General features: G+C 40.9%; 1 protein-coding gene across 2 annotated transcripts in view; it reads left to right on the top strand.

Moving 5' to 3' along the window:
* The first annotated feature begins 9,399 nt into the window (after nt 1-9,399).
* Nucleotides 9,400-10,891, top strand: part of ESRP2 (epithelial splicing regulatory protein 2) — a 68,086-nt gene continuing 66,594 nt past the window's right edge. The window contains exons 1-2 of one of the 2 annotated variants that reach the window (XM_087971654.1): nt 9,400-9,690; nt 10,001-10,163. In XM_087971654.1, the coding sequence (XP_087827780.1) occupies nt 10,023-10,163 (141 nt within the window). In that variant the 5' untranslated portion in view covers nt 9,400-9,690; nt 10,001-10,022. The remainder of the gene's footprint in view (nt 9,691-10,000; nt 10,164-10,891) is intronic. The other variant, XM_087971653.1, reaches the window with a different exon arrangement.

Raw genomic sequence — 10,891 nt, 5'->3', positions numbered from 1 at the left:
GTCAAGAAATTCCTCCTTGGGTTGGATGGCTTCCTTGATTAGTTTCCATCCATTCCTTCTTGTCCTATCTTCAGGTGCTTTGGAGAATAGGTTGACCCCCTCTTCCTTGTGGCAGCCCCTCAAATATTGGAACACTGCCATCACATCACCCATAGTTCTTCTTTTCATTAAACTTCTAAACATTAAAAGTTAGGGTTATTGCTGAGAAGGAACAGGGCGGAGAGTGTGATGGAAAGGAAAGTTATGGGAGTGGTATTGGTGGGTGAAGCAGGATATCTTTCTATTGTTTCGGGAGTTGGCTTGTCTCAGTTCAGCCTTGCCTTTGGGCAATTAGAACCCAACATTTTTCAAGCTCGTCTCCTTATGTCTAGAAAAGTAATGCATGGTCTTCACACCTGTGCATGAATCACTGTCTAATTCAAGAAGGTCAATTCATGGAGATGGCACGAGGCCATCACTATCCAGGTAGTAGAATCTGGATGATGAACGGTTGAAGGAACTGGATATGTCTAATGAAGAGAAGGATTGGGGTGTCATGATAGAAGTCTTTCAATATTTGAGGAGCTGCCTCAGAGAAGAGAAGGTCGACCTATTCTGGGGATAGGATAAGAAGTAACAGATGGAAAATCATCAAAGAGAGATCTAACCTGGAACTAAGGAGAAATTTCATGATTGTGAGAATAATTTTAATTTATTTGTAAAAATTAATTCACTGTGCAGTCAACTAATTAATGGCTTGCCCCCAGAAATTGTGGGTGCTCCATCACTAGAGGTTTTCAAGAAGAGGTTGGACAACCATTTGACCAGGATGGTATAAGATCTCCTGCTTGAGCATGGGGTTGGACTAGAAGATCTCCAAGAGCCCTTCCAACTCTGTTATTCTATATTCTGGACTGACACGCCATGCCACAAATATCAAACAAGAATCAAAGAAATCTAGAAGAGACAATCTCCCCAAAACAGAACTTGATTCATAGACCCACGTTATGCTGTATGTTCCCAATTTAGGGAAGCTGGAGAATAGGAACCTTATTTTGTTGCCCCAATATAATTCATTAAATTTGCAGAATATAATTATTCCCCTTGTTTGGGGCACTTCTGTTTTGAAGCAGACTGATCTGGTTGAGCCATTATGAATTCCACCTCCAATAATGTTTTTATTCTATTCAGATTCTTGCATCTGGAATTGGGACAGGACCGAATATCATAACTTGCCTCACCCATAAAGACACAAATGCACACCTGTCTGTTTCCAGGTAGGAAAGTGTCAAACATGTAAGGTTTTATTAGGCTAAAAATAAAGAGAACAACAGAGTTAGAACTTGGAAAATACCTTAAAGGTCTTCTTATCTAACTCTCTGCTCAAGCAGGAAACGCTATGCCATTTCAGACACATGGCTGTCCAATCTCTTCTTAAAAACCTCCAGTGTTGGAGCATTCACAAATTCTGGAGGGAAGTTGTTCCACTGATTAATTGTTCTCACTGTCAGGAAATATCTGCTTAGTTCTAGGTTGGTTCTCTCCTTGATTAGTTTCCATCCATTTCTTCTTGCCTTGCCTTCTGGTGCTTTGGAGAATAGCTTGACCCTCTCTCCTTTGTGGCTGCCCCTCAAATACTGAAATACTACTATCATGGCACCTCTAGTCCTTCTTTCCATTAGACTAGACATACCAATTTCCTGCAGCTGTTCTTCATATGTGTTTGTCTCCAGTTCCCTAATCATCTTTACTGCTCTTCTCTCACTCTTTCTAGAGTATAAAAAACATCTTTTTTTTTTTTATATTGTGGCAACCAAAAGTGGATGCAATATTCCAAGCGAGGTCTTACCAAGGCATTATAGTGGTACTAACGCTTCTCTTGATTCTATAAATAATGTTCCATGGTCAGATTTCAGCTTCTAAGCTTCTCACTTCATTTCTCCTAATTAGACCAACTTTCCTATTTGTGTTGTGATGTTTGAGGGAGGGGAAAGCAGTTAAATGGAGAATGGAGGGAAAACCATCCACCCACCTCGGAAGATGGTTGCTTCCTTTGAGAAATCTAATTCTCCTGCTCCCACCCACCCCAAAAAAAAAACCAAATATTTTTTTTCCATCTGAGCTCTCTTTCTCTCTCTCCTACCTCTGCAGCTGTCCTTAGTTTTGACTTCACAGCTCCTTGCTGTTCTTTCTTAACACCTTCTTACCCTCGATTGCCCCTTCCCTGAAAATACCTGGGACCAGCTCACTGGAACTTTTCCCAAACTCTGCCCTTTCTCCCTTGTTACCTACAGCCCCTGCCTGCCACTCCTGCTTGTTGTGAAAGTCTACCCAAGATCAGTTCTTCCTCAAGAAGGAAATGAAGTAATCTGGGGCACAGAAAACACAGACTCCAAACTCAACAGTGCCACCAGGTTGGATGGCATCTCTCCAGGGATTCAGTCCCATATAATTTAAAGCAACCTGGCAACTTTGGCTAAGGAATTATGGGAGTTGAAGTCCACAAGCCTTAAAATTGTCAAGATTGGAGAGCCCTAATGTAATAAAGTGAAGAGGGGAGTAGATATATCATAACTACCACATTTATTCTGACGATGCTCGAATCTCACAGAACAACACAGATCTGAACATTTAAGTTTCATTCTGCTTAGTCATTCCTTCTGTCTGCAAGAAGGGGAAAGACTGAACAAGTAAGGAATATCATCAAGCTGAATGATGCTTTGAAAGTTTAGCTATAGGCAATTCAATCAGTTATCACCACACATTAACACTGACCTGGGTTATAACCTGAAAAGAGGAGTTTCTATAAATGTGACCAAAACAAGTCATGTTAAAGCAAGAATAAGTCTTTTCTTGGCAAAATCCCAGTTTCACTTAAACTTTGCTAGCTTGGAGCACCTGGAATCTCACATCACTGCAAAAATACTCACATCCCTGACTCTGACACAATCCAGCATCATTGTAGAAAGTGACATTTTATATCATGACAACTTGAGAAAATGTCAAGATTGAAAGTGACAATCCATGGAAGAGAATGGTGCATAATCCAGGTTTATGGGGGGGGGAAACACAATTGCCCAATTTCCAAAAACAGGAGGACCATGGAAAATATCGTTTGGTAAGATAGCCCTTGTAAAAGTTACACTGACACTTTGTGAGTGAGATACGACCTGTCCTCTTACTTATGACCATCACAGCATCCCCACAGTCACACAATCAAAATCTGGGTGCAAGTGGCTTATGTTTATACAATGGTTGCGGCATTCTGGGTGATGTGATCAAAATTTGTGATATTTCCAGCTGGCTTCTGACAAGCAGTCAATGAGGAAAGCTGGATGCGTTTAATAATGGCAAGATTAGTTTAATAACTGCAGTGATTCGCTTAACAACTGGGGCAAGAATGGTTGTAAAATTGGAACAACTCACTTAATGACCTTGCTTATCAATGGAAATGCTTGTCCCAGTTATGGTCATAAGTCCAGGACTATTTGTGTTTGGAATGACACAGAGGATGAAATACTTTCCCCTGAAGGAAGCAAAATAAATCATCCTTTCTCTACCCCAGGCCTTTTCCCTGCTTTCTTCATAGCCCTGAGACCCTACAAGCTCTCCTTGTTCACCCCATGTGAATTCCTCGGAGTTATGACCTGTAGGAGAAGGGCAGCTGCTGCTGGGCAAACCTGGGCGGGGCCCTTCCCATCTTTGGGGGCCGAGGAACGTAGGAATTGCCCCCATCTTATGAAGTCCCCATGGAAGGGGTGGTGCCTCTGTCTCCCTCCCTGAGCAGGGAGGTTGGACTAGGTGACCTCTAAGGTCCCTTCCAGCTCTATTGTTCTATGAGTGTTTAGGTATCGTGGGTTTTCCAACACAGTTGGCCTGACTGAATTGCTGACTACAAAGAAGTGGATTTTCTTCAGCGTTGTGGTAACTTCAGACGGTCACTAAACAATCGTAAAGACAACTTCTAACAGTGAACGGATATACACTCTTATCTACATATAATTAGCTTCTTTTGACAAAAGATTCATTTCACAATAAACCACAAGCTACTCCCCTATTTTCAGAAAAACAAAAACATTATTTCATCTATTGGCTCTAGGGTTTTACCATTTATGTATAACTTACAATTGTCTACTCCAATTTTCCTCTCAGGAAGCCTTTGATGCTTGGATCTTGAATTAATTTATATTGTTCTTTATTTGTAATCTGGCCTTCCTCCCGAAGGAGCCATCTATTAAAAGAGAACAATAAATTCTTTAATTAAAAGCAGGGGAAGCAATAATTTAAAAGTCTGTCCTAATACAAGACACTAACAATAACAAAAATGCTATAATTAAAAACAAAGTCCATTCCAAAAGATAGCCTAAAATTTGATTGCATGAATGTTTGCAGGATGTAATCACAAAAATCAAGATGGCGGCAATTGCAGTCAAAGCTCTACCTGTTGAATATATGCCTGAAAGCCTTAATAACCACCAGTAGCACTGACCCCTTGCAGAATTCCTTAGATATGCTAGGTTAGGGGTCTTCAAACTTGACAGCTTTAAGACTTGTGGACTTCAACTCCCAGAATTCCTCCTCCAGTTATGTTAGCTCAGGAATTCTGGGAATTGAAGTCCACAAGTCTTAAACTTGCCAAGTTTGAAGAGCCTTGTGCTAGATAGCTGGCGGTAGAGAAGTATAAAAATAACCTTGGAGAAAATATGTGGTGAGTCTGGGAAAAGAAGGAAAGCATAATAAAGAAGCTTTGAGATTGCATTGCCTTGATTCTCTTTGGTATAAAAAAGAAGGAAACATAAACAGAAAAGGAGCCAGACTGGTCCAGTGGTAAAGAAATCAGGAGGTGGTGAATTTTAATCCTGCCTTAGCCAGGAAACCCAACTGGATGATCTTGGGTCATCCCACTCTCTCTCACAGCCCAACCCACCTCACAGGGTTGTTGTTGTGGGGCAAAAGAGAAGGAGGAGGAAAGAGTATTTGGTCTTGAGTAAAATATTTGGCCCTGATGAAAATAATGAAGGGATATAAATAAATAGTCATGCTTTCAAGATTCTGTTATGAGGGTCTCTATTGGTGTTTCTCAAATTTTAAAGTGACTTGCAGACTTCAGCTCCCAGAATTCCCCAGCCACACTTAAAATTGAGAAACACTGAGAGCAGAGCAGGGGGTCTCCAAACTTAGCAACTTTAAGACTTGCGGACTTCAACTCCCAGAATTTCTCAGTCAGTCATGCAGGCAAGTCATTTTAACAAAAATGATAAAACTGAAGAGGCAGGCTCCTTACATTTTCAACAAATCTGTTTATTGTTGCCTTCTTATTTTTTTTTGGTCTCCATTTCAGTTTTAGGTATTTAAAACGCAGGAGTTTTGGGTGGGAAGAATGTTCAAAACTAGTCTCCTAAAAAAAACAAAAAGCCAAGTCAAGAGAAAATAGGAAAGAAAATAAATCTTCAAGTACTCAGAGTATAAAGTAGAAAAACAGAAGCGTCCTTTTTATATATAAAGGGTAGTCCCCTCAACTTACAACCGCCATGGAGTCCAAAATTTCTGTTGTTAAGCAAGGCAGTGAAGTGAGTTTTGCTCCATATTACGACCTCTCTTGCACCGGTTGTTAAGTGAATCATTGCAGCTGTTAAGTTAACCAGGCTTCTCCATTTTCTCTGCTTGTCAGAAGGTCACAAAAGTTTATCATATGACCCCTGGGACGTTGCAATGGTCATAAATATGAGTCAGTTGCCAAACACTTGAATTTTGATCACATGACTATTGGGATGCTGAAATAGTCGTAAGTGTGAAAAATGGTCATAAGTCACTTTTTTTCAGCACCATTGTAGCTTTGAACAGTCACTGAATGAATCATTGTAAGTTGGGAACTACCTGTACAGAAAAAGGAAACTTCTGGGGAAAGTGCAAGGCAAATTGAGCCTGTCTGCCTTATTCCTGGCTCCCTCCAAGATGGCTGCTTGCTATACCAATCTCCCCCTTCCAATATATACAATACAAAGGACTGTTTTTCTCTCCCCCGTCCCCATCTTGGACCAGATAACGAGGCAGCTGCTGTTAAAGGCATTTGATAGAATCCCTTCACAGCCCACCTGTTCAAATGACCTGTGTGTACCAGGCAAACATTTCCATTCTCTTAGGTCTTAAAAGCCATTAATTTCCACAGGTATTCTCCCAACCAGGTAAGGGAGACGCCCTCCCACCCATCTCTGGTCCACAAACTCCCTCAGTTTTAACTTTTAGCACCATATAAACAGAATATTTGGATGTGTTTCAAGTCATCTCTAGCCTTGCAGGTTCTCAGTTTTCTTTTCTTTCAGCTTTTCCAATTCTGAGGAGTCTTCTCCTGTAAGGTATGATTCAGGTAACCTCATTTCCCACCCCCACCCCCATTATTTGGTCCACTTGGACTTTGGGGAATGAGAAATGGAGGTTTTCCCCAAAAAGGGAGACTGCTAGGAAGACTGGTTAGTACACTCACAAAATGGCTGCCAGGTTGGGCGAGGCTGGTTTCCATTTTCCCAGAAGGCGAAATATGTGAAATGGCTTCCTGCCCTCCATTCCAGCTGTGCAGGATATTTTCCTTCATATTAATTTGCTTTCTTTACTGAGAAGTGGAGGAAATGTAAGGAAGCACCCTGTTATGATTTATTTTCGGGGTGGGGGAGAGAGTAGTTTCTATTTTCTAAGATATAGAAAATATAGGTGTCCTATCCATATCTCTGTGAAGGAAAGCAACTTTTCAGATTTTAAATAATAACAAATGAAGAGGAAGTCTGCCAGTTTGCTTGAAAATATCATTTATATAATATTTCTGTTACAGTGTGACCATCTAGAAAGACATTTACCTACAGCTAAATTAAGCAATGTTCCCTTTAAATTCTCCATCTTGGTGTTGCTTTAAATAAGCAACACCAAGATGGAGAATTAGGATTACAGCTCACAAGAAGGATTCTGAAATTGGAATGAAAGTTCCTCCACCTTCAGAGTATTTAGCTACTCTATTGCCATTTCTCTGTTTGTTTATGTGGAAGAGTTATAAGCAAAATGTATACACAATTTACCTATTTCTCTGACTAGCTTGTTTGGCTCACCTAAAAAAAAAATAGAGTTAACCTTAAAACATGAAACTAAGAAGCTAAAACAGTAGCAAAGCATAGGATATTTATTATGTGTTTATTGATGCATTAGACTCATATCTCACTTTTCATTCAGTATTAAAGCCAGGATACAGTAGGGTAGTGCAATAGCAATAGACTTATATACCACAGTGCTTTACAGCCCTCTCTAAGCAGTTTATAGTCAGTATATTGCTCCCAGCAATCTGGGTCCTCATTTTACTGTCCTCAGAAGGAAGGAAGGCTGAGTCAACCTTGAGCCGGTCAGGATCAAACCTTGACAGTTGGCAGAGTTAGCCTGCAATATTGCATTCTAACCACTGCACCACCATGGCTCTTCAATGCTTCAAATTGGACTCTGAAAATGTTTTTGGGGGGTTGTGGGTTGTGTGGGATAGTACAAATAGCCCTCACTTAACAATGATACTTGGGACCAGAAATTCTGTCGCTTAAGCGGCTCAGTCATTAAGCGCAACTTCACATCCCTGTCCCCGTTGGCAATGGCAATTCCAGCAGTCTTGGTTGTCATCGTTAAGCGACTTTACACATAGTCATTAAGTGAGGACATCACATGACCACAATTTGCCACCTTCCATGCAGGTTTCCCTTTTGTTTGTAGGAAGCTGGCAAGGAAAGTTACAAATTTCTGCAGTCATACAGATAGTCCTTGATTTACAACCATTCATATTTAGTGACCAGTCATAGTTACAATGACACTAGAAAAAGTGACTTATGGCTGCTTTCTTCACACTTATGACCATTGCAGCATCCCTATGGGCATGTGATCAGAATTCAGGCGCTTGGCAACTGACTCATATTTATGACGGTTGCAGTGTCCTGGGGTCACATGATCTCCTTTTGTGACCGTCTGACCAGCAAAGTCAAAGTCACTTTAGAACTGTGTTACTAACTTAACAACTGCAGTGATTCACTTAACAACGGTGGCAAGGAAGGTGGTAAAATGGGGCAAAACTCACTTAATAACTATCTTGTTGCGCAGCAAAAAAAAATTGGCTCAATTGTGGTTGTAAATCGAGGAGCACCTCTAATTGATGGAAGTGCCCAAATCACAATCATGCTGTGGATGCTGCAACAGTCACAACTAAGAGGACTTATAAATCCTACTAGTTCAGCCCGGTTATAACTCTGGATGGTCACTAAACAAGTTTTGTTAAGTATGACGTTGTAGTTGTTTGCATCTCTTCAAAGCAGTTACTGGAGGCTGTTTTAAAATGTTTCACCCAGGTGCTTTCTTTCAATACCTATTAATTCTAGAATCTGATCTCAATAATCATATCTAGAGGATTTGGCTGGATATCCTGCATTAAAATATAAATTATTTTCCCCCTAAGGTGGTTGGTTGTCCATCCAAGGAAAATAAATGCAAGTCTAAATAGATAGAGCTCTGTTGAGAATGGGTCATGTAGTACAGTTGCTTTTAATAAAGGCAATTTCCCTGCTGGGGTTATTAAAAAATGGAATGGAAATTTAAATAGCCAAAGGGTTTTCATAGAAACTGGTGAGCTGCCCGCATTTGTCCAGTTCTTTAGAACCCTATTTTCCAAACTTGGCAACTTTAAGATGCGTAGACTTCAACTTCCAGAATTCTGGGAGTTGAAGTCCACATATCTTAAAGTTGTCAAGTGTGAAAAACATTGCTTTAGAAGCTGCTTTTATTTCAAACTAAAATGTTTTGCTCCTCCATAACCTCAGAGAACTAGCCTTATTAGTTTTAGTTTATTGTCATTGCACATTGTACAACGAAATCAAACACCATCTTTGGTGCATATCATGACCATGAAAATAAACACAAACACACACATCCTTCACCCTCCACACACTGAACTGAATTATATGAATTATAATTCTGAGACTGGGCTTTTGACTCACACCAGGCAGGTTCATTTCATTTTGTGTGAGTTTTATGCCGGGCAGGATCTGATTATAATCCCTACAGTTTTAAAACCAACTCTCCCCTTCAACGGTTTTGCCCATATTCCTTGCAATCCAAAGAACTGCATAGGCAGGTGACCAGGTGGGAGCCAAACACAATAAATTTAGAACCAGGAATTTTGGGAAGAAGCTGTCCTGGGAGGCACCTTGTGCATTTTGGACAGAATTGTGGCAAGGAGACTGCATTCTGCTTGCTGATAAAGGACTCCTGAAACAGGAGAGAGAGAGTTGGAGGAGAAAGAAAAAAAACCAGAACAGGTTAAGGCACTTCCTGAAATTAAAGTAAAATTGAGAAAGGGAGTTTCCCTCCTGATCTGTCTCCCTCCCTCCCTCCCCAGCCAAACATACACAAATCCAATCAGGTAGACTCAACTGGGCGTGGATTATGCTCCAGGTCCCACCTCTACCTTTCCTGCAGGCCCAATGGCCTCGCCTGTTGGGAAATTGACTCAGGTCATGTGCTTCCACCGAGGGGCAGGTAACTTAGGAAAAAGAGAGCGAGGAAAAAAAGATTCTTTTTTTAAAAAAAAAACCTAGGCTGGGTTCCTGCCATGATGTCAGAGGGAGACAAACGGACTGCCTGTTAAATTTTATCCCCCAGTTAGAGCTGGGGAGACAGAACTCACCTCAAATACAGGTACAACAGCAAACAGATTTTTCCCCCTTTTATTAAATGTTATTTGAACCTTAGCTACCTTCACCCTGTTCCCTTTACCCATAGTTCTGGCTTTTCTGAGATTGACCTTTTTATATCTTCCCTTTGATCACTTGGGGAATGGGGGTGCCCTTCATTTGTAAGTTTTTTGTGTTTGGCTTGTTTTATACTTTTTTCTCTTTCTCTCTTTCTCCTTTTTATTTAAATTTTGTTCTTTTTTTCTCTCTTCCTTCTCTCTTCCTTCTTTTTCTTTTTTTTTTTCCCTCTCCTTTACCTCTGCTTTTGATTGTAGCTGTTCCCCCCCTTCTGTGGTCATGACGGCTTCTTCTTCGCACAGTGACTGTTTGGTGGTCTTGTTTGGGGCATCCGCTGGTGGAAATGGGGCTAAGCTGGGGTCCGATGAGAGGGAACTAATTCTGTTGGTGTGGCAAGTTGTGGATCTTCCCAGCAAGAAGGTATGACTTCCCAAACTCTTCGTACACCGTTGGGCAATTTGCAAAAAGAGAGGAAAAAGAAAAAAGAAAGAGAGGTGAAACTACTTAACTGAGATCCCTCTTCTCTCTCATTCAACCACCCGAGGGGGATTTCTATATCTGAGCAAACATATCCAGGGCTGGAATGAGCTTGGCTCACCTCCCCCAACTTGGCTTGAGGAGGGGTGGTGGGTTGGAAGAAAGCAGGGAGAAACTATTAAGTTTGGACTGGGATAATTCATTAAAAGCTCAGCTCAAAAATTTCCCTTGAAATTGAGCAGGAGAATCAAATCCAGATTACAAAAGAATGAAATCTTCCCACCTTCCCTAGTTCTGAGTCAATAGAAACATTTTCATGTTTAAGAGACTCTAAAAGGCGCTTCCTTCCTGTAAAAAGAAAACCCAAACGGCCCTTTTAACCATGTTTGGGATATTGGATATGTACCTTTTTGTGTTTCTGTGTTTGAAATAATCAGGCCTGCATGTTTGCTTGGGAAACCTGTCGCTTGATACGGGAATTAAACCGGAGTGGGAGGAAAACCTGTTTCGTGCAAACCCAGAAGAACTAGGTCCAATCCCTATGTTTACTTTCTTCCTCGCCCTCCCAATCCCCATTCCAAAGTGAATTTCAAACGAATAATTTGAAAAGAAAACAAGAGGCTCCCCGCCTCCAGGATCTCTAAATCGAGTCCATTCTGATGGGATCCACC

This window comes from Notechis scutatus, chromosome 9 (assembly GCF_049901735.1).
Source record: "Notechis scutatus isolate UNSWTSFEM ecotype Mainland chromosome 9, rNotScu1.2, whole genome shotgun sequence".
Taxonomy (NCBI): domain Eukaryota; kingdom Metazoa; phylum Chordata; class Lepidosauria; order Squamata; family Elapidae; genus Notechis; species Notechis scutatus.
This window is presented reverse-complemented; position numbering and strand designations above follow the sequence as displayed.